General features: G+C 43.2%; 1 protein-coding gene across 3 annotated transcripts in view; it reads right to left on the bottom strand.

The window, feature by feature from the left end:
* Nucleotides 1-25,021, bottom strand: part of MAP2K6 (mitogen-activated protein kinase kinase 6) — a 1,063,669-nt gene that overhangs the window by 106,527 nt on the left and 932,121 nt on the right. The window contains exon 1 of one of the 3 annotated variants that reach the window (XM_042449739.1): nt 22,409-22,472. The exons of 1 other annotated variant lie outside the window; for it this stretch is intronic. Coding sequence is in view for 1 of the 2 variants with exons in the window: in XM_042449738.1 (XP_042305672.1) it covers nt 22,126-22,139 (14 nt within the window). In the remaining variant the exon portion in view is untranslated. One more of the 3 variants, XM_042449738.1, reaches the window with a different exon arrangement.

A 25,021-nucleotide genomic window follows, 5' to 3' on the forward strand; every position in this document is an offset into this window, starting at 1 on the left:
AATTGCTGGGATCAACTAACAACCCACCAAGCCCAGAATTTCATGCATGGAGCCCTGGCTGCCAGTAAAAGCAGTGTCTCCTCTCAACATGTCACAACAAACTACAATTCCCAGGATTCCCTGGTTGAACAAGGGAATTGCCTGCACGCTTCCATATCAAGCCCCAGAGAATGAGTCTACAGGATATCAGTGTTGCCAATTTAAGTCCAGTCTTCAGCTGCATTTGGATTTGATAATGATAAATAATAATGGTGAGATGATGAGAAGATCTTGTAGCACCTTAGACTCACTGAAAGAAAAGTTGGCAGCATGAGCTTTCCTAGACTTAAGCGTTATTTCCTCAGATGCATGGAATTGTAGTTCATTGTGGCACTAGAGCTCTTTCTTCACAAAACTACATTCCCAGAGTTCCCTATCACTGAGCCAGGGCAGTTAAAGCGATCTCAAACTGGATTATTTCTGCAGTGTGTCTTGGACCCAACTCAGGCTGCATCTTCACTCCAGACTCCAGAGACAATCCAGTTTCATACTGTTTTTACTGCCATGGCCCAGTGCTATGAAATCCTGTGGAATTGTAGTTTGTTGTCACACCAGAGTTGGCTGAGAGAGAAGGTTAATAATTCTCCGAAAACTAGAACTCCCAGGATTCCCTAGCACTGAGCCATGGCAATTAAAAGGGTGTCAAACTGGATTATTTCTGCAGTGCGGTTGCAGCCTAACACATTTCTATTTGGCACACGTTCCTGAACCCCCTTCATGCAAAATAAATATCTTAAAGGACTGAAACATTCTTTGTTTGGTTCAATGGTGATTTTGGAGGGTTTAAATAATTACAATTATTTTTATTCAATTATGGTTTACGTTATTTGCAAAATATCTGCCATTTTAACATTATGGGAATTTTCTGGGAATTGTGACTGATATTCCGTGGATCTGGGGGGATTCAGCGGGTTTTGGACAAACATTTCCGGGAATTATCTTCGAGGCTTGTTGGCAACACTGCCTGTCTCTTTAAAGACTGAAAAGATGGTGTAAGTGGGATGAGGCGCAATGAGATATTGTAATTTAAAGGTATAATTTAATTTGCTAGTTATTTATGTCACAACTATTACCATTGTACAGTATTCACTGATATATTGGAATTACAATTTATGAGTAACATTAGTACAAAAAGAATTACTAAGATTCTGATGGTGTGGTAAGGGAAAGGTTCAATGGGGGAGGGAGGTGACAGCATGAATTACTGCACCAGATGACACCAACCCTAATGATACCACTGGAGAAAGGTGCTAGTCTCTGATGTTTTCAGCTTCTTTTCTCATGCGATAAGGCTCGAGTTACTAACAGAATTTAGGAGATCAACTACTGTTCTATCTTCAACATATATAGCATGAACTTCAAGAAAAACTCAAGCTTAAATGAGTATGTAGCAGTGGGACCCCTCTATTTTGCTAAACAGTGCATCAAAATATTTCAGCTGTATAGTCTCTCGATGCTTGTCATGTTCCAATTCTGCTGCCTGGAGACAGAGGCAGAGTTGAGGAGGAGGTCATAGGAGAAGATAAGCATCAATATTGCACATGTGATTACTTTTTGATAGTCAGAGGACAGGCAGTATACATTTTTGACTGCAGGTGAGAGACAGTGGTATGTCTTTGGCAGGGATGCACTTTTTATTTTTGTATGCCCACCTCATATGAAGGTGCTACATACAATTACAAAAACAATTAGAAGTGTTGCCTTCACTGTTTTATGGTTAACTGGCTTTTTGAATGAAATCACCTCATGCAAACATCACACCCAGTCACAACATTCATTACTGGAGCTTGAGCTACCATATTTAATAATCACCATGTTTGTTCAAACTCTTCATGATGGAATAGGTCATGCTCACAAATGGTGTTCAAAGGAAAGTGACCACAAGTACAAAAGCCATTCATAAAAAAAAAAAAAATTTGTCTCAAGAGTCTCATTCTCCCCCTGCCATCCCTTAGTCAACTGTGAGAGAAAGGAGTATTTAGAATTCTTGGCCAGGGAGCTTACCTGTGCCCTGTCCAAACTACAAGTCCCAGGATTCTAAAGTATGCAATCATGGCAAGTTAATTAGAACCATAGTGGTAAAAAATCACACTACTATGTATGTGAAAGAGTCCCGGTCATCCCTTATAAATTACTTAGTGCTGCTTTATATATTCCTTTTCTTAAATTTGTGAAGGACAATCTTCTTCCACAACCCTGAAGGGAGCACCAACAGTGTCTCCTTTGTTTAGATCTGAGCTGGGAGCCTTTCCCCTCCAAATGTATGTACAACTCTCAACAATCCCGAGAGTACATAAATGGCAGTGATCTGCATTAGCAATGAACTGTGTATCTGTAGTCCAGAACACTGGAGGGCCAAGGTGTCTTCCCCATGGTTCAGAAGGGCTACAGTTCACTTAAACAACTAAACTACGGACTAGCTCCAGTATAAAGTACAAGAGATATACAATGCCCCTCCATCTTCACTACTTCAGATCCATGACCTCGCTTACTCGTGAGGAGCAATGGAGGGGTTAAAATGGGGGCATGCCTCCCCATTCGCCTATGGGCTTGAATATCGCGAGTTTCCATTTGGGGGGGGGGTCCAGAACAGATCCCACGCAAAAACAGAGGCTGACTGTATTTTCTCCTAGTTTGCTTATTCAGGTTTATACAGGGCAAAGTCTTTAAATGATCACCTTAATGAACTCCTGCATTGGGTGCATGCAAGCAACATTCAGTACCTGCACTCCTAAAACCTATCCCAGGTTTTCATATGATATAATTAAATATTTTAACTAAACTTTTTTTCCTGCAAGCCATTTAAACATATCTATCAAGACAGACACGCTATGCAAATCTCTCAGCAAAACAAGATAACTGAGCACACTTAATATGAAAAAAATAAACTCAGAACAATAACATTTCGGCAGTTCTTCCATGAGTACACTGAATTATAACTAGGTCCTGTGGTTCAAAAAACCCAGGATTTTCCCACCATAACAGCATTTGGCATCTGGTATAGCAATCACTGTCACCAGTAGGATATGGATGTTTCTTCCTCCAAATGTGTCAGGTGTGAAGACAGGCTGTATCCTTAAAAAACATGAACATGCAGCTGAAAGACCTGACCTGAACCAATGCTTTCCAAAGCACATGAATAGTTGTTAAAGAATGCACATCTGTCATTCACAATGCAACAACAGACTCAATTCAACCGTATAGTCAGTCTTAAAAGTTGCTTGTTCCCAATTTTTAAACACTTTTTCAAATAATGATGGCTAGAAAGTAATAGAGCATATCTGCAAGAAAACTCACCTTCCTCCTTCACTTTCCCTGAAATTAACCTAGAACCTATGGCCGAGGAGCCACTTTAGACATTTAAGCAAGACATGTCTAGCAAATATGGAAGAGGGTCTTCTTAATGGCGCTCCCATACCCTGTAATCTTTCATAGGGAAGCCAGAGTGGTTCCCTCTCATTGTTTTTCCATCGCAGGAAGATACTTGTTTTATTCCAACGGCTTTTAGATACTGGCTGGTCAGAAATCCACTGGAACTTTTGGACTCTTCTGCTAACAGTTTTCTCCATACTGTGTTGCAACACCTGTCTAGAAACACAGTGACAAGGTAGGCATGCTACTTGCCCACATGGTTGTCCTCCTTTGCAAAATGTTGGAATTTGGCGTGGGGTAAGCAATGGGAAAAGATAATGAGAGGAGAAAGAATTAAAGAAAAAAAAAATGTTTTATGCAGCCATGCTGTCTGCATTTTTTAAAAAACAGAAAATATCTTAGGATATTTTGGCGTTGGGGAGTTCTTTTTAATCTTAAGCTTAAACATATTACTTTTAAAGCTCTAGCATTTGTTTCCACTGCTGCTCATAAAAGACTTGAAATATTCGCTTAAAATGTGCAGTTGTCAGGTATCTGAATGATTCTGATACTGTTCCAACTTTGAGAATGCAAAAGAAAATACAAAGTGTTTGAGCTATATCAAAGTGGACAGATTCAGTATGAATGGAGGCGCCATAAAAACAAAATTATAAAAATTTATTCAGAGCATGAACCATACCTTGGACATACAGTGACGGAATACATCGCTCGAAAATGAGAAAAAAATCAGTTAAAAAAAACTTTCTGTTACCAAGTATATGGTACGAAAAAAATGGAGCTTTCGGCGCTCGCATAAGAAAATCGCAGGTATTCCACAAGCGGCCAATGATCGGTTGAATGCTTTTGGTTACAAACGGCAGCGAACGAAACGTAACCCAGGAACTGTATTATAAAAACAGTAATATCAGCTCATGAATATGGGAATCAGTGACATTAACTCTACTAGCATCACTTTGTACCCAACGCAAAATGACGAGGACCATTAATCAGGGAGTGAAGACACCCAACTAGAATCACACATACTTGGTATTCCACAGCAGCAAGGGCCACACACACAATGTATTACCCAGGTTGGGTGCAAACAATAGATTTACTAATCTTTCGGCTGTGAGGGAGAGAACAGGCTGGCCCAGTTCATCAGGGGCTAGCCTAGATAAGAGCACCTCCCTCCATGCATCTTTCAGCCTGTGAGGGAGAGACAGGCTGTCCAACTCCATCAGGGCTGCCTAAATAAAGAGGCTCCTCCCTCCATAACTGTCATTTTGTCCGATGAGGGAGAGAATAGCTGGCCCAGCTCCCACAGGGCTAGCCTGAAGAAGAAGAGCTCCCTCCCGTCCATCTGCCTTGGTCCAAGCCTCAAAGAGAGAAGAATGTGGACCTGTCCCCTCCCCCCTCACCATTCCTTCTCCTTTGTGTGTGTCTTTTTAGATTATAGCCTGAGGGCAAGGAATGTCTATTATCCCCTCTGTTGTAAAACCGCTTGGATTCCCCGTGATTGGGCGGTATATAAATAAAAAAATATATTATATATTATTATTATTATTAATTATTATGATTTAGGATGAGAAAGCCATAGTATTGAAACTTTGTCCCCTACACAGAACAACAACTATCCTTTTCTTCTTTATTTAAACACTCTGAATAAATATCATCTTTTCTTTTTTTTTTCTGTGTTGTCGTTGCGGTTACATTCTTCAAGCCAACTCTGATTATGGCAACCTCTCACAAGCTTTCTTGCCAAGATTGATTCAGAGATTTCCTTTTCCTTTTTCTGAGGCTGAGAGAGTGTGGCTTGCACGGTTACCTAGTGGATTTTCCTGGCTGAGCAGGGATTTGAACACTGGCTTCCGGAAGTCCTAGTCCGCATTCAAACCACTACAACACAATGGCTTTGTTGGTGTAAGTACATTATAAAAAATCTCAGATGTCAGTTCCCACTTTGCATTGTGTTCCAACTGCATGTGCCTTCTGCAACTATCATAGCCACACTGCCATCCAAGTTTGCTAGTCATTTACTTCTCGTGAAATGCTCTGCCACAGAATCTAGAGCGTTATGTTTTCAGCCTTTTCTCGAACATCTGCTGTGGTGACCTTAGTCCTCTTCAAGCATGTTTAAGATAGAGACTGGAAGCTTTGGTGGGTCCAGCAGCCAATTTCACACCCCCAAACCCACACATGGCTGCAGCACTTAACAGGGCAAGATGGGAATCCTGCATCCCTCCAGATTTTGCTAGACGCAACTCCCAGCATTCTCACCACTGGCTATACTGATTAGGGCTATTGAAAGATGTAGTGCAACAACATATGGAGGGCTGCATGATTCCCACCCCTGCTATTGAGCGTATCCTTAAAAACCGTTCCTCATCACATTCAAATCTGGTGCATGACTTTATACTTTAATCATTCACTACTTGATATTTGGCAAGTATGAATACATGGTTATATATACGCTAGTTATTTCCCTGTAAGATTCATGCAACTGCTGTTTAAATGCCTCTTAAAACAAAGTATTCTCCAGAGTGGAATCATTTGTATGTAGCTTGATTCCTGTTTGCTCAATTACGTGAAAAATAGATCTGGTGCAGATGGGAGTTAATGGGGCAAAAATGCCAAGCCAACTACTGCTAAGATTCAGATCAGGAATCCTTTATATGCAGTTCTGGAATGTGCATATTATTTAATTCTAGGAAGGGACTTGCTATCAAAAGGAATGCCATCTTATTTATACTAAAACAAGCTTGTGCTCTGCAGCTGGAATCTATTGGGCAAAGCCATCTTCCTAAATGATGCTATGTGCTACGTCTCCTGCAACTGACTAGTTCATTCCATGTCCTAGACCACGAACTGTGTGTCTCTGGGACATATGGGAACCAAGTGTAGTGAATTAAAGGGAGGGTTTACTGGGTAAGATTACAAAAGTTGTACACATCTATCTATTAATCTATTAATTAATATCCTGCTTTCCCCTGGCTGGAACTCAATGATGGGGGAGTGCATTTGAGACATTTTTTGCAAAAAGATCCCATTTTTGCCCCAAACCACAACATTTCCCTGCAGAAATGCAAAAATAAAAAATAAAAATCTCACAGAGCTTGATTTTTGAGGATTTTAAAATTATTTTATGTGTGAGGACAGTGTCTATCAAATGTTGAGATATCTTATTTCACTGAAGATGTGGGGGGGGATGGGAGCACTCTTTATGTCCCTCACATGTGGCATGGAAATAGATAAAAGTGGCCCTCTATCAAAACCAGCTGCATCCAAGAAATTATGCTAGTTGAGGACTGCACCAAGGAATTGTGCTAACCGTAATAGCAAAGACAGTTTCCTAACATGCATGGAATAACTTGTCATAAATTAATGAATGAAGTATGCAATCAGAAAAATTCTTAAGTTAGCTCAAGATGTAGTAGTTAGCCACTTGAGATATCAGTTTCAACATGTTCTAAACTGCTAATGTGGATAGATAAAGCAGCCATATGTTAGTGGCAGAAAGTTTCAGTCAGTGGTATATCATTTTCAAAGAAGAACTCCTGGAATGAGAGTCTGGAACACAACTTCCTTCTGACAAGTGAGCTTTGATGCCATGGGGCAACCAAAACCCTGATCAAATCTTAACATTCATATCGAAATCATAAGGTTTAAAATCAAATCCATTTCAAGCAGAAAATAATCTTTTCCTTGATTCTGGGACTGATGTCATGGATACGTTTACCTTAGGGTTGCCATAAGTCAAGAAAAAATTGAAGGTACACAAAAAGTTGTTTGGCTTTCCAAGCCTAATATTGTATCCTTCTCAAAATCATACGTATTTTTTACATATGTTTTCATACAGAAAAATTACAGTGAGGCCACATATTAACACTAATGTTTATTGTGTATAATCTGTGTCCACATGGAAGCAATGACTTAAGAGAGGGGTGAAAACCATCTGATCATCTCTTTTGGACTTTATCTCCCAGAAGCCCCAGTCATCCCTCCATATCCACAGATTCAACTATCAATGGCTTGAAAATACAGTTGTCCCTCCATTTGCTTGGATTTTGAATCTGTGCCCCTTGCTTACTTGCGAGGGGCAAACGGAGGACTTAAAATGGGGTGTGTGCCCACGGATGCACCACTATTCAAGCCAATAGGGCTTGAATATCAGCAGATTTCCATTTTTGCGGGGGGGGGGGGGGGGGGGGGGGTGTCCAGAATGGATTTCTTACAAAAACTGGGATTTTCAAAAAGCAAACCTTGATTTTGCAATTTTATATAAGGACACAATTTTACTATGCCATTGTATATAATGGGACTTGACCATCCAGAGATTTTTGTTTCCATGGGGGGAGGGGCTGTAACCAAACTCCAGTGGATACCAAGGGCCCACTATATAAGGAATTGTGGGAGCAATAGTTCAAAATATTTGAAGAGTCATCAACACCTCCAAATGTAAGTACAGATTGATTTAAAAAGATAAAGATTTTCCCTTGACATGAATGCTTAGTCCTGACCAACTGTAGGGGGCGGTGCTCATCTCAGGTACTAAACCAAAAAGCCAGCTTTGTCCAAAGACTATTCCAATGGTCATGTGGCCAGCATGACTGGACTGAATGTTATTACCTTCCCACTGAGAAGTGGTACCTATTTATCTACTTGCACATGCATGCTTTCGAACTGCTAGGATAGCAGAAGCTGGGATTAGTGATGGGGGTTCATACCATCATGCAGCACTCTGGCCTTAAACTGCTAACCTTCCAACCTTATGATCATCGAAGTTGGCGTCTAACCACTAAGCCATTCCTTACAAAATGGGCATGTTTGTTAATTTCTCACCCCATCCACCATTCTACTTCCACTAAACCATTTTTAAGAATATCTCCTTCTTGCCTTTTTACATTTTAAGAAAATATAAGAAAATGTAAAATCCCTTAACTTGTCCACTGAGATAAAAAAAAACATATGATTGTTCTACCACCCAGCCACCATCTTTTGAGAAAGTGTTCATCTGTTACTGCCCTATAGTAACAAAGATTCTGCCTGTCACAGACTTTAAAATCAAGCTTGGAGGCATTAAGCAACATTCTCAGGCAGCCTCTGCAGCCCCAGCATCAATGAAGAGTTCAATGCTGACTAGGACTAACCAGTACCAAACAGCCAGGAGAAAGCTTTTTAATTTCCCCATAAGGGAAACATAGTGTTACTGAAGGACACTGTGTGAAACTGCAACTCCCAGACACATGCATTAGATATGTGCCCATGACATCATACTTTTTACCTTAACATCTAACAAAACAAACATATCCTCATTTTTCTGAGTTACACTATAAGCCACATATCAAGGGTGTTTCAAAACACAGGGCTATGTTCTGGCATATATTTATTACTGATATTTTTATGCAGCCCTTCAATTATCCTGCCACAGTGGTTATGGAGAAATATATCATGAGACACACTACTCTGATAAAATCTTAATTAAATGCATACAGTAGATACAATTTTCATACCACTTTTTTTAACACAACAGATGATCAACTCCAGTTGGTAGACATCTTGCACTGAATTCCACAACATTCCTGTTTGCAAGTTGTTAACACCAAATGTGAAAAACATGATTCAGCCATGCAAAATCTTTATACATATTAACTTAGAAACCACGTAAGTCAGAAGCCATTGAATTGGACTTTTTTACTTGCTCCTTTGTTTCCGACCAACTAAGATGTGGGGCAAAGGTTAGTTGCTGTGACTTGTATAACCAAACATTTTTTCTCTCTTCTCCCACCTCACCAAGTCCAGGGATTCAAGGGTTTTTTTAAATGTTGTATTATACTCAGAGACATACTCCACTCCAACACCTTGAACAAGTTCTCCCAGCAGTTCTCTGTAGATGTGAAATAACATAGGCAGTGGTTACTTTGGCTTCTTTCAGCAAGCAACCCATTGGCAAGTGACAATCTGTCCCATAGACTGGAATCATTAGCGTGATGCTCAACATGCTACAATTGACCCTCCATATCCACAGATTCTTTACCCATTGAAGCAGGCATGGCTTGAAAATATTTTTTAAATATACACATTTAAAAAAAAACCCTTTGAATTTGCTATTTTATATAAGGGACACCATTTTACTATCCGTCATATTTAATGGGACTTTAATATCCACAGGTGGTCCTGAAACCAAACTGTACAAAAAACATGCTTACATGGGACCAGAAATCAGCCTGAAAGATAGCCATAGGTCAAATGGAAATACCACATTGCCACCTATTGAAACTGACAAAGAGGGTCTCTCTATCCTATTCTCAACATTTGGCTTGGTACCATGTTTGCTCCTACAGAGAGGGTCAGAATGACAAACATAAATATACTCCCCCACCTGCCATCTAGTTTCCAGACTGAAGGTATTTCAGTCCCAACAATCCAGCCTAAATCCATAGAATCATAGAGTTGGAAGAGACCGCAAGGGCCATCCAGTCCAACCCCTGCCATGCAGGAAATCTAAATCAAAGCATCCCCAACAGGTGGCCCTCCAGCCTCTGTTTGAAGACCTCTAAGGACCGAGATACCACCACGCTCTGAGGGAGTTTGTTCCACTGTCGAACAGCCCTTACTGTCAATATCTAAGCAATCAAAGTTTCTTGAATGAAATGGAAACCAATATGCGTTGTGCATAGCCATGTTAGTCTGAAATATCAGTATGCAAAGGAATCTTGGCATCTGAGGAAGCAGACCAAGTCTACAAAAGCTCATACTACAACTTCTTTAATTCAGGCCCCAAACAGGCAGGCCAAACAGAGCAGCCAGAAACCACTCCAAGAACACCTAAGGAGGCCCAGAGCCATTGGCAAAAGAAGCAAATTTAATCCGCTCCTCCTGGTGGTCTGTTCGGGACCACAGCAGCGGCCTGCTTTGGGAGTGGGCCATGCAGTGGCTGCGGTCCCAGATCCAGAGTGATCGCAGCCACAGCGGCTGGAGACATCTCTTTCTGGGCCATCAGTTTCAGTCCTCACTGTCAAAGGAGCTACAATATCTCTTTGCATAATGAGACTGGTTGGAAATTATCCAACAAGGTGGGATACAAAAAATGCTTTTTCAATCAAGGTTACTATAGTACATTCACTTTTCCACTAAGTCACCTCGCTTTGGATGCCTTAATCCTGGAGTAGGGAAAAAGACATACTGGGATCTACTGACCAATCTCAGGATGATTTGCAGTAAGTACATTGATAAGGTTTCATGATTCCCAAATCTTAAAAGCAGACACAACTAAAAATTCTTCTCCTAAATTAGAAAGCTGAAAAAACAATACCTTTAGGAAAACCAGGAGAGTTTTGTGTTAAAGGACTTGTTAAACTAGCTCACAAATTCCTGAGCTCAATATATGCTTACAGTTGCTTTCTTCCTTGACTTCCTAGCATATGATCTGAGCCACTATTCTGCAGCCAGTTCTTGCTGGTGAATTTCAGGGTAACCACACCTGCTTTAACCAACCAGAACAAGGACCAAATATAGAGATTACTCATTTCACCCTACTGAGAAATATATCTACATCCTCAAGCTGGACCAATGGAAGCAGACCCATCACAACCAAATACGTCATTGGCAGCTGATAGAACCACAGTGCGTAAGAGTCATCAAGGTATCAAAAAGAAAACGACAAAGACAAATACAGTGCATACTTTATATGGAGGGATCATGTGGTCAAAGCAGAGAACACAGAAATTGCCTATATTTCACTTGAAGATCAGATTTAATTTTCTTCTAGCTTTCTTTCTAAAACATGAAAATCAGATTTAGAATAAAACTATAGCAGCAACCCAATATCAATATCCATTACTATATTTAGAAAGGTCAAATAAGATTTGTTGTTTGTTGTTCTTGTTGTTAACTGCCCTGAAGTCAACCCCGATTCCTGGCAACCCTGTGAATGAGACACCTCCAAGATTCCCTATCCTCAACAGCTCTGCTCAGGTCTTGCAAACCCAGTGCCATGTGTCTTGATTGTGTCTATTTATCTGGTATGTGGTCTTCCTCGTTTCCTTATGCCCTCTACTTTTCCACCAAGTATCATAATCTTTTCTAATAAGTCATGCATTCTGATGGCCGATGTACAACAGCCTCATTTTAGCTTCTAGGGAGAATTAAGGTTTGATTAGTTCCATGACCCATTTGTTTACACCACATTTCAAATACGTTGATTTTCTTTCTATCAGCTTTCTTCACCATCCAGCTCTCGCCCCCATACACAGTGATGGGAAATACAATGGTACGCACAGTCTTTGCACTTCAGGATCTTGTCTAGTTCTTTCATAACTGTCCGGGAATGCTGCCAGCAGACACTTGACAGTAGCTGATAACAGAGCCTTAGCTTAGTGGAAGTGAAAGTAAAGCAGACCTTGCAAGGAATCAGTCTGAGAGCAGTCCGAGAAAACAAGCCGAGTTCAGAATTCCAGAAGTCCAAACGTTCTGAGAGTCAAGCCGAAGTCAGGATACCGAGAAACAACGTTGGTCAAACAGTCCAAGGTCAAAACAGCCAAGAGATAACAAAGTCCGGTCCAAGGTCAAGGTAACAAGGAATCCAGATACACTGGTGCCTCGGGATACGAAATGATCGGCTTACGAAATTTCCGGGATACGAAAAAGTTGGATTGGAAAAAACTGTTTCGGGTTACGAAATATTTTTCGGGTTACGAAATTCATTTCGGCGCGAAATTCAAATGCTATAGGCTTTCCAGTGCTAACGGAAAGCCTTTTCGGGTTACGAAATTTTCGGGTTACGAAAGGAATGGCGGAACGAATTAATTTCGTAACCCGAGGTAGCAGTGTACTAGGAGCTAGTGCTAGCAGCAACCACACCGAGAGATCATGCAATAAACTCTAGCAACCAGCATTAGTCTCTCTCCCACTTAAGTAAGGGAAACTCTCCCTCGTGCCATCTGAGGCTGGTTGGCTAATTGCCTCTCGGCAATTCTCTGTGATCTGCGCCTGCAAGCACTCTCAGCTCTTCTCTCTTTGAAAGAAGGCACCTGCATGCAAGCTTCGTCCCCAGAGTCCCCACTAGGCAGTGGTACCATAGAAGGTCTCTCTTCGGCACTAGGACCTGGTTGAACCTCCTCCTCTGGGGTTGGAGGATCACAGCTGGGACCTGGCAGGGCAGGAACAGCACCTGGTGTTGCCTCAATCAGCCCTTGCTCTGGAGGAGGCTCATCCTCCTCCTCATCCTCCGAGAGCTGATCTTGGCTGGCCATGACAATAACTGCCCTTCCTAGTCCCAGTCTTTTGAATTCTTGGCTATGCTCTCCATTCTAATCAATGATTGATTCAAAGTATGGGAAATCTTTAACTATTTCAATTTCCTCATCATCTACATTGAATTTATGTAAATCCTCCATAATCATTATTTTTGTTTTCTTAATGTTCAACAGCAAGCCGGCCTGTCTTAGCACTTTCTTCTTTGATTTTCCTTATTAACTGTTCCAAGTCCTCGTTATAAAGCAATTTTATCTGCTCTGTAAAAGTTATGGCCAGGAGAGGCTGGTAACACACTATGTTAATCAGAACTAGCCCCACATTTTCAATTGCATTTAATAAACCATTCTTGAATATCAGGAGTTTCACCAAAAAGATTCTCTTGAAGCCAGTTCAACAGTTACAGTTCTGCTCCCCACAATAAGGCAAAACACTTCCTACTCCTGAACAGGACACCGGGAGTCTCAGTCTTTGTTATGCTCTTACCTGAAAATAATTTTCAATGAGTAATTCCAGCTAAGTGCCGACTTTCAGGCAGCCAGAACTAATTATCCTTTGGTTAAACAATAGAAAGTATTGCTTCGATATTTATCCTCTTGCCACTAGCTCTGTAAATAGTAATTCACAAATAGCATAACAAGCTACATGATCAAGATCACACGCAAAACCAAAACAAACCAGATCAGTGCCAGCTACTTCAAACAGAACAAGGCAAGTGCTGAACTCAAGGAATCTTCAATATTTCCAGTGTGTTACCTGTGTCCTTGCTATCTGAAAACTAGAACATTCCAGTTTCAATAAACCTTTCAGGGGAAAGTAAGCATTTTTTTAAATGGTTCAACATAATAAAAGCATGCACACTAAAAAGCAATCTAGGTAATATTTTTAGTTTGCAAGCCACAAAGGTTGACACTTTTAGCTTTAATAGTTTTAATACCAGTGTGCCAGGCACAGTATAGACCACAGAACTGGCATAGCTACTTGGCAGAAATGTTGCAATCTGGCACCCTATTGCCATGCATACTTATTTGTAATAAACCCAAGGATTTTAATAATCTTACATCCAAGTAAACATTCTTAGAACTAGTTCACACATATATACAGTATCTAGGCAACAATTTCTAGCTATTCTCAGGTCAGTGACTGCACAGGGAAGGAAACAGCATGAACTAATACTCCACAGGTTGACTTCCTTTGCAGTCTAAGTGGTCATACAAGCAACAAAGCAGGGGTAAGGAACTTCTGGTTCTCCAGGGACCCTTTCACACTACATTATCATGGCACTAAGAATTCACTTTAACTGCCATGGCTGCATCCTATGGAATTCTGGAGAGTTTATAGTTTGGCCAGGGGCACCAGAGGACCACCCTGACTAAGTATTCCAAAGGCCCCTCCCTAAACTGCAAATCCTGGTGGAATAATATCCCTATAATTGTGTAGTGTGAAAGGGCCCCAGGTGTTTGTGGCCAGAACACACTGCAGTCACTTAACATTGGCTGAGATGACTATGGTCTAATATGCACCCAAGAAATACTGCTGTTTGACTGCTTTCACTGCCAAAGCTCAATTTTACAAAATTATGGGATCTGTTGCTCGTTGTGGCACCAGAATTCTCTGGCAATGAAAGATAAATAGCTCACAAAACTACAAATTCCAAAATTCCATTGCATAGAACCATGGCAGTTAAAACAGAGTCAAATTGCATTATTTATGCAGTGTAGATTAGACCTATGACAAATGGAATGTCAGCCCAACAACTGGAGGACCATGAACTGTCCAGCCCTGGTTTAGGCTTTTCTTCACATACTGATTTGTACAACCCCAGTAGTCAGGCCCAGTCATAAGGCATCACAGAGAAGTAATTCACATCTGTTAGAATAGCCCCAAAACTGCAATTCAAAACATACTTTGGTCAGATAGATGTATAGGTATCATTTAATATTTCACCACTTAATTATTAACTCTCCATAATGGAAACTACTGACTGCATTGACAACATAGGATGTGAACATTTTATCTACAATGTCTAATTTGTCACAGTCAATGAATGACGGGAACACGTGTCAACTGCCCCTTTCCATACTTGAAACTAAGGACCAGTGAATTCAGTATCACTGCTTTAAGGTTGCACTGATACACCTTGGGCTTGTGAGATGATGGCGAACAAACTAAGGCAGTGCAAGTTAATTTAAGAATTGTGAATTCAAGGCAAAGGGTTGTAGAGGAGTGGCTGTGATCCACAAAAAGGACACTAAAACAATCCACATTTGGCTGATACAGGTGAAATCCAAAGCACAGAAACACAAGGCAAGGCACATTAAAGTCAGAATCAAAGAGATCAATGCAAGGAACTGGGAAGGGAGAAAGTGAAGCCACACAGGAACAGATGAAAGTATTCCTTCAACTAGGAATGCCATATCCCGGCTGCACCCAGGACTGTACAGGTTTTGGCGGTACCGGGCCCATCCCATCCCAGGTGCCGCCAAATCACTGGTTCGAGCCCGGCCTCTGGGCCGGGCTCGCTCATGCAGCCATTGCCGCGGCCGCTAATGCGCGCAGCCGCCCGTGCCACCCATCTCCTCCTCCCCCTTCTCCCCCTCCTTCAACTCTGCCTGCTCCGCGCGGCTGCGCCACCCTCCTCCTCCTCCTCGCGGCCACGTGGATGAAGTGGAGGAGGGCGGCATAGCCGCGCAGATGAGCCGGGGGAGGAGGGCCGCGCACAGCTGCACGGAAGATGAAGACCGCGAGGCCGCGCAGAGGAGGAGGATGCGCCTCCTCCGTGCAGCCATGCCACCCTCCACCTCCTCTATGCGGCTGCACCGCCCTCCTCCGCCTCCTCCACGCGGCTGCACCACCTACCTCCTCCTCCGCCGCCTCCTCTGCCCAGCCTGCAGGAGTGCTCGTCCCCCAGAAGATGACTGGCCAATAGCAGAGCAGCAGGGGCGGGGCTGTTTCCAGCCCCAGCCTGCCATTGGCCAGCCTCAAGGAGGAGGTAGAGCCTCAGAGGAGGAGGAGGAGGAGGAGGAGGAGGACTGAGGGTGGGCCTCTGGGCAAGAGGGAGGGGAAACAGCCCTTTCCTATGGCGCCACATGGTGCCAAACAGGATAAGAAGGAGGAGGAGGAGGAGGTGAGTGGCCAGAGGCCTCTGGCAACAAGTTTTTTTTTATTTTATTTTTGGTGCTTTTAATGCTAACAAGTCTCCCTTGTTTTGACAATGATAGTGTGATGATGATGATGATGATGTGATATGACTCAGCTTCTGAAGCCGAGAGTGTCACCTTCCAATGTGTGTTTTTGGTGTATTTGTGGTGCTTTTAATGCTAACAAGTCTCCCTTATTTTGACAATGATAGTGTGATGATGATGATGATGATGATGATGATGTGATATGAGTCAGCTTCTGAAGCCGAGAAAGTGTCACCTTCCAATGTGTGTTTTGGTGTATTTTTGGTGCTTTTAATGCTAACGAGTCTCCCTTGTTTTGACAATGATGGTGTGGTGGTGGCGGTGGTAATGATGATGATGATGATATTGATACTCTCTCAGGCATGGCCAATGTAAGTTGCTCTGATTTTTACAAACTCATGAGCAGTGAAGAAAAATCAAAGTCCCTTGACCAAGTACACACTTCTGAGAAGTACAGTTGGGGTAAGAAACCTGAAATTGAATGCAAATCCACTTCTTGTGAAACCACCTTGACCTGTTAAATATGCATAGCCATGTTAAACCATGCTAAGTGTTAAACCCAAGGGATTTGGTTATGCAGTAAGCCTCTGAAATATGCAAGAGGCCATGTTAAATAAAGTCATGTTAAATGCTCAAATGTGCTGTTGTGTTTGTTTTGGAATGGGTCCAGAAAGGGAAGTACATTTCTGCCATCTGTCTAGGAATAATGCCAAAATGTCCTCCATTTTGAGCATGCCTAAGAAACATGCGTTTATATTAATACTTTTTAAAATTATTATAATTTCTCGTTTGTCCTCCATTTAAAAAATATGTCCTACATTTGGGACTAAATTTTGTCCTACATTGCCCTACACTTTTTTACATTTGTCCCAGTCTGGAGGTTGACAGTAATGGCGACCCTACCTTCAACAGTTGGCCACTCACATACAGAAACCCACAGAAAAGAGGCAAACTGAGATCAGTAAATCAAACAAAAGCCAGAAAATAGAATTGGAGGAAGAGACACAGGTTCCACACAGAAACACAAAAAAAGTAGGTGCCTTAAAGAATAGAAATAACAGAACAAAAAATAGCAAGGGTTTGAGAGTTCAAAGGACACCCCTTATAATAATGAGTGGGGCATCTGAAATCAATTTTAAAAAGTAAGAAAATGAAGTGGGTTTTTTTTTAAGGAAAATGAGTAGGAAATAGGGGAAACAGCCAGTGTTAGAGACTGCTACAACACTATCCACATTTCCCGCTGTTGTTTCCAGATTCACAAGATGCAAGACACCAGACACTGCCTGCATGGTTCACTATTGCTCCCAGGCCTCTAAGATGTGAGATTTTTAAAAAAAGAACAAACGAGGGAGGATTAAAGAACATTTTATAAGAGATGGAAAATAAGGTGAGGGCTGGAGACCCACAAAACACTTCACATAGACAAGCTCACAATCATTCCCCACCTGACCTAAAAAGTCAAGGATGGAGGGGTTGTTTAAAAAAAACAGTCAGAAAAATAGAGATGCAAAAAAATTGGGGGAAAATAAGGACCTCCTAGAACACTCTCCATACACACCCAGAACACTATACACACACACAACTAATATTCAAAATAAATACGTACTCACTACTATGTTGCTGATGGCAGGTGCTGCTCAGCCACAAACTTCAAAAGTGCCGCCCTCCGAATGCTGTCAGACTGCAGCTCCCATGATTCTTCCCCATTGACTGTGATGATGATGTCTGCTGGGAGCTTCAGCCCAACATAATGTGGAAGGTCAGCCTCTGTCCACCCCTGGCCTATTGGCTGTGGGCATCCTCCATTAACCTCCCCACATACTAAGAGCTGGGTCCTCCTGATCAGTTCAAGGGAAGCCCTGCTTGTTTTACTGGAATACCTACCTTCATTGTGAGGAAGCTTCTGAGACTGCTTGTGAAAAGAATGTGCCAGAAACTTAGCCAACCCTGCTAGCCAAAACAGAAATTAAATTTAAATTGAGCAGCCACTGGATCTGAAGAAGAAGAAACTGAACCGGAGGCTATCGCAGTGGCTGCACATGACACCCAAACTGCACATCACTGGGCTGGGTGGCATCTCTTCCTCTGTTTACAGTGGAGGTGGAAGTTGGGGGGCAATGCCCTGTCTGCCCAAACCAACAGGCTGCCCTTGCTAGGCAGAGGCCATGTGGAAATGCCTCTGTGTGCCAAATGCTGCATGTGGTAAAGCCATTTTACAAGCACCTGCTTGCCACACAGACAAGTCCCTATTATGTAGTCTGTATTCAGGCTGCTGCCAAGTATTCTTGTTAATGGCACTGAGAAGAACCATACAGAAGGAGCAGTCCTGCATGGCAAACTAGTGCATCCAAAGGTCTTGCTGCATGCAACACCTACAACAAGTGGCACTTCCAGGCAACCCCATGCTCTGGCAGTAAAGGATGCTTCTCACAACAGGTGCATTTAAAATCAGGTGCATAGCATTGATAGGATAAAGAGGAGGAATGATGGTAGGGCTTGGAGTAAAAAAAGAAAAAAGCTAGAACTAAAGGAATCTCATCATTAACCCTTCCCCCATATACAGCTCAACCAGCAGTTTATGTTTATGAAAAGAAAGGCTGGGGAACAGATGCCATTGTTTTTGTCTAAAAGAGATAAGAAAAGCATAACCTCATGCTCATTTACTGAAGTCCAGCCTTGGAAATACTATGGTCTCTACCCCAAACACCTGGAACAAAACTGGGTGGCAAAGGCTGCATTCTCTTTATCCAAATGGAGTTTCTTTAAAGAAGATCCTCCCAACCACTGATAAAGAGATGTCTTACTTTAAAAAAAAGTAAGATGCTCTCTCACAGCATCCATCATTCCATAACATCCTCATCCTTGGTGAAATTAGCCCCTGACTGAAGCGCATGGTATTTGCAATCACCTCTTTTCCACCCCTGTTTGGTGAAGTGGTTTGAACGTAGGACAATTCCCTACTCAGCCATGGAGACCCACCGATTGACCTGGCCAACGCACCTGTGAGAGGGTCTTCCGCTTTGCAGTTGCTGGCAAGGCACAGTCTTGTGTTTCTCATCATTTCTTGCATCAGAATGACTTGAAGCAGCAGCAGCAGCAGCAGCTTTCCCTTTCCCAAATCCCACTGCTGTTGAAAGCACGCTCATTTCACTCCTTGGGCAGGGTCTATCTGTTGCACATGTTGGCTCTCAAGTCCAGAGCGCAGAGGGTGCCATAATCAACAACAACAAAAGAACCAACCCATAATCTTTGTGCAGCTTTTTTTTCCCACTGCCTTTTTAATGTGGCATTGTTACGCACTCGAACACAGATTTCTTTTATTCCTTTTAACCAAAGGAACACCAGTCTCTAGAAATCATCTTTCTTTCTTATTTTTGCCGGATTTGCACACTAGAGTCTCTCAACACTTTTTAGATTGGAGCTTGAGGGCAGAAACGTCTCATTAACCATTTAAGTACGTAGAGAGATCTGTAGCAGCTTTGAGACTAACTGAAGAAGAAATGGCAGCGTGAGCTTTCCTAGACTTCAGCCTACTTCCTCAGATGCATCTCAAGTCTCAAAGCTACTACAGATCTCTCTCGTTCTGATTCTACAGATAACACGGTTATACCTTTGATTTTAAGAGTGGGGTATAAATCAAAATAAAAAATAAATAAGCAAATCACCACCTCTCCCTCAAGTGCAATGTTACACATAAAAGAGGAAATGGAGAGGCTGACAGGGAGTAGAGGGGGGGGGGGGGGTGGTCCGAAGAGGGGGGTGGGCCTCAAGCCCCATTTAAGGTGGCACAGTTGACCTTAAACAGCTACGCCTGGTCTAGATCGTGGCCCCAATCTTTGATCCTCCAGATGTTTTAAATTCAGCCCCCCAACCCAAGCCAGCTGGCAATAATTAAGATTCTGGGAGCTGTAGTCCAAACCATCTAGAGGACCAAGTTTGGGAACCTGGGAGGAAAGAGGTTGCCAAGGACTGAGAGTAAGGACTGAGAAGTAATATCCTTCCCGAATCTCTACTGGCAGGAGATAAGGTGCCCTAGATGCAAAAGAGGGCATGAAAATGAAAAGCAACATCTGACCTGAATAAAAGAACAGCATTTTCCCTTCATTCAGGCAAATCCAGTCCAGACAGGAAGCTTTTTTCACTGCATCCAGTGCTATTCAGTTTTTCCAAGGATGGAGGAGAGGGAAAGGGAGAGAAAAACCAGCTCTTCCATCCTCCCCCTGTAGCCAGTGATGGGTTTCCTCTTGGCTGCTTACTAGAGAAACGTGTGGATGAGAAACCCAAGCGAGTGCCACATCGTGGAGGCATCCTTTAGGCTTGGCAAAGGACTGGACTGCTTTTCCCTTCCATGAATCCTCCATTTGGCTGGAAGAGGGCGCCGCAATGGGGGGAATCAATTATGCAATTCCATCACCGCACCAAGTGCAACTGGAATGTGTGTGGGAGGCAAAGGGCTTCAAATTGCAGAGCTCGCTTTCCATAACCTCTCCCGACGTTTCAAGATACCCTCAATCAGAGGGGGGGGGAAGAAATCCTTTCTCCTCCAACTTCTACAGGGCAGCCCCTCTGCAAAGTTCTGCCATGATGGGAAGCTGCATAAAGCAGTCTGCAAGCCTCTCCAGCGCAGGAGCAGAGAGTGCCTTGGAAGGTGCAAAAACTATCTGCATCCGCATTGCAAGCCAAGCAGCTTGAGTGCATCACCCTCCATGCCCAGAGGTCCTTTGGACTTGCCTCTCTGCTCCACACTGGAGCATAATCCAGTTCGAGATCACTTTAACTGCTCTGGCACCATGGCTGGCCCCACAACATACGATCATTCCCGAAACGCATAGCATGGCGCAGGGGGCAGTTAAAGTGGGTGTCAACCCGGATCATGGCTCCAGTGTGGATGCAACATAAGGGGGAAATGAGACGCTGCTTCAGGTGATTGGGTTCAGTGTCAATAGCCTCTTCTGCCTGTGGCCAGTCTTTAGGAGATATTCAAGCGTTACGCTTCCAGTACTTAATTTAAAAAAAAAATCTGAGGTTCGTGTTTTGATGTATTTTAGCCAGCTGTTTGGGGGTTATACACAGTACACAAATTTTAAAAGAGTTATCTTTGGTGTTTTGCGGACCAAGTGAATTTAACCCTTCTTCAATATGCATCAGTGCTGCATAATATATATATGTACACACACCACACAACTCATACCACCATACTATATATATATAGTGTATGTGAATTTACACACAACACAAAAGTATATTATATATTATGTACACAGTATACTGATATAAAGTATGATACACACACATATATGTTCTCTCATACTAGTAGAATAGATATATATGATATATAGAAATTGTTCACGCCAATCTGTGGCCATTTATCTGCATGCTCATTGTTCTTGTAGGTCCTAAAGGCCGCATAGTAGATATCGTTTGCAATCGGACGTTTCTCCTCGTATGGGGTAAGTTTTCCCCCCGCAAGTCTCCTTTATGTACTGTTTTTACAAACAAGCCTGCGTGAAGAAAACAAACCCACCCTGCTCTTCCCTTTTTGAAACAAAGTAACCAAGCCCACCTCTGAGAAAGACAATGCCAAGCGTCCCTTGGCACAACTTTCCCAGACCCAAAAACTACACGCACACTTCTTGCCAAAGGTAGAAAAGAAGGAGGGCACCAGAAACAATCTTCCCCATAGAAACAGGGGGCATGACATGCATATAATGTTTTTACTTAACACACACACACATGATTCCTAGTAAATGCCACTCAAGTTTCAGCCCCGGTCTTTAAAACACACACAGACTACACACACACAACCACAGAGCAGTTTGGTTTTAAAATCTGCCATTGCCAATCCCTGACCTTTAGCAGCATCTGGTTGAGTTTTATTTATTATGGATTATGATGACTGCAATTTTAAAATAAAAAAAGATGTGCAGCAAGCGCCAGCTCCTGCAAATCAGCTCTCCCAACCTCCTGACTGTGCAAAAGGCCACCACCCCCCACACCACGGACAAGGTATCCCGGCAGAGAATGCAATACGTCGATGCACAGCTGAACTGCAAAGCCCTGCCTTACAGGAACTGTGAAGGCGCGGGGCGCGCGCGCGCCGCGCGCCTGTGTCTGCAAAGAGAGACAGAGATAAAAAAAACCACCCAGATACTAAACAGGAAATGCAACTGAGAGCTCTCTGCGGCCTCCAACTTCCCAATGCACAACTGCATCCCGACCATTGCATGCATGCATGCATTCCAATGCATGCATTTTTTTGCCACCTCTCTGCAAGGAAGACAAACCAGGAGGCCTTACTCTCTGCTGAGACATTTTTTCCTCCCCCTCCGCTGAGATTGTGGGGGAGAGGAGCACAAAAGACTTTGCCTTCTCTTTCTTCTGTGCTAGTTTTTTTGCAACAAGATGCAAACTGCAAGCACTCCCCAGTGGTCATGCAAACTGGATTTCCCCCCACCAATGCGATTTCCTTGCAGAGCTGCAATTGCACACCTTGCAAAACAGACTGGCAAAGTGGCCCCTTTTTAAAATATTATTATTTCCCCCCCTGCTATTGCAATGGCAACGAAGGCTCGTGCACCGACATGAGGGCCAGGACTGGCAGCTAAGAGCTCCAAACTTGGATCCGACTGTCTTGTGCGCAGGCGTCCTTCCATGGGCAAGCGTTGTTTTTGGGTAGTGTAGTTTTTCTCTGAACCAGTCCAGCCAGGGCTTCCTGCTGTTGCCTGGATGCTGGAGGTGAGGGCTGGGATGCAGGAGACAGACATCTTTTCGGGGGCAATGGATGGTAGATGTTGCTGCATGTGTAAGAAGAAATGGAGAGAGCACCTGGGCAGGTGGTCTGCAGAGAGGCATAGGCTGCAAGAAGTGCATTTCTTCGCCTACTGTCAGTTCATAAAGAATCATAGAGTTGGAAGAGACCGCAAGGGCCGTTCTGCCATGCAGGAATCTCAATCAAAACATTTCTGACAGATGCCATCCAGCTCGGTTTAAAGACCTCAAAGAAGGAACTCCACCACTCTCCACTGTCAACAGCTCTTACTGTCAAGAAGTTCCTCCTGATGTTGACAAGGAATTCTTTTCCTGAGTTGCATCCATTGTTCAGGGTCCTGTTTGCTGGAGCAGCAGAAAACAAGTTGCCTCCCTCCTCAATGTGACTCCCCTTCAAATACTTAAACAGGGATATCCATCACCTCTTAACCTTCAGGCTAACATACCCAGCTCCTAAGTCTCTCCGCAGAGGCATGGTTTCAGCCTCATTGGTGGTCACCCTCCTGGAGCAAACTGCCCCGGGTGAAAAGGAAGTTCAAGTTCAATTATTGTAGAGCCGTTTACACAAATGTAAAAACAAATAAAACAGATCCAAAGAAATATTATCGAGTTACTAGAGAATTGTTATTGTGATTAACTGCCCCCATGAACATAGAGTTGGAAGAGACCGCGAGGGCCCATGTCCAACCCCTGCCATGGCGAAACCAAATCAAGGCATCCTGGACGATGGCCATAGCCTCTGCTTAAAGACCTCCAGGAGAGACTCCGCTTCACTCGAGGGGGTTTGTTCCAGTCGAACAGCCTTACTGTAGGAAGGTTTTTCCTGGGCGTGCATCCAGTGTTGCGGGTCCTGTTCTCTGGAGCAGCAGGAAAACGAGCTTGCTCCCTCCTCAATAGGCATCCTTGTTATTTGAAACAGGGCTGGCACATCACCTCTTAACGTCTCTTCTCCAGGCTAAACATCCCCGCCCAAGTCAATCTCGACCCATGAAACACTGGGGATGAGACTCTCAGAGAACCCTGTCCTCCACTGCTCTACGTGGGTCTGCAAAGTCATGCCCAATAATTTTCTTCTTATCTGCTTCTTAACTGTCCAGTTCACATCATACAGGTAAGGGGGATACGATGGCTTGTTGATCTAGCTTTCGGGCTAGTTGTATGTCTTACATTTTAGGATATTTTCGTTTCTCTGAGCTGCCTCCCGTTCGTAATCTTCCTTGATTTCTTGGACTGCAGTCCCACGATGGATCAATTTTGATCCAGGGTAAAATTCTGTTTATGTTCTATGTTCTTTGGTCTAGGCTGAATTTGTGTAAATTTCTGTGGTCATTATTTTTGTTTTCTTCAGGTAACATAGCCTGCCTTTGCCTTCTTCCTTGACGGCCTTAGGTTGTTCCAACCGATGTTTTCGCTCGAGTAGGGTGTCGGTGCCTGATGTTACATTGGTGGATTTCTTTCCCTGATTTGCATCTTCTTCATGGTCCAAGCCTGTTTTTAGTAATTGTTCTGCATACAAGGTGAACGATAGGGTGTAGATGCAGCTGGCCGACCCTTTTGCCAATGGGAACCATCTGGTTCTCTGGGTTCTGTCCGAACAATGGCCTCTTTCTGGTACGATTCCTCATTAGGACTACAGATGTGGCTGGCCTCCCTGTCGTTGAGGGCATTCCATAGCGTCTGATCTAGTACAGTAAAGGCTTGGCTATAGCTGTAAAGCACAGTGATTTTCTTTTGGAATGTCCTGGTGCACTCCATTGCCGTCTATGTGGCATGTGATCCCTGTGCCTCGTCCTTTTCTGAACCCCACTGGACCTCGAGGGACATCCAGCCCCGCTACTCACAGCTGCATGGGACTTGGCTAAGAAGTTAGCAGTCTAAGGTCAAACTGATTTGCTCTAGGGTGGGGCATTCTCCTTTCCGGACGGTCTAATTTGCCTTGTGTGCAGGAGAAATCAAAAACTTCCTCATTTTGAAGAGACTAAGAAGATGAATTTAATTTTTGAGTGTTTTAGCTTTAGTGTCATGGGCCTACATTTTTCTTGAGGTGGGCACAGTTTTCGAGTGCTTGTCTCCTTTGCAGGTAGGACACGGGTCACCTGTTTGTATCGAAACGAGAACACAGACCTTGGCATAGTGAGGACCCTAGATGTTTAAAGAGGGAGGATAAAGGACATATCGGGGCATTCTAGCAAAACAGGATTAAATCTTCAACTGGTCATCATGGAGAGGATGATGAGAGGAGAGGAAATATATCTGCATTCAGCCAGCATCTGCCTCCATATTGGCAAACCTTCACCAACTCTCTGTCACCCCACCCACTCCTGGCTGAGATATAGGGGGGCATCTTGGGGTGCTGAGTCTCCCCGATCATACTCGTGGATTTCTTAGCTGGTGTTTGGACTCAGACTAAAAAGTCAGGTCTTAAA

Source organism: Sceloporus undulatus, chromosome 2 (assembly GCF_019175285.1).
Source record: "Sceloporus undulatus isolate JIND9_A2432 ecotype Alabama chromosome 2, SceUnd_v1.1, whole genome shotgun sequence".
In the NCBI taxonomy this organism is placed as follows: Eukaryota; Metazoa; Chordata; class Lepidosauria; order Squamata; family Phrynosomatidae; genus Sceloporus; species Sceloporus undulatus.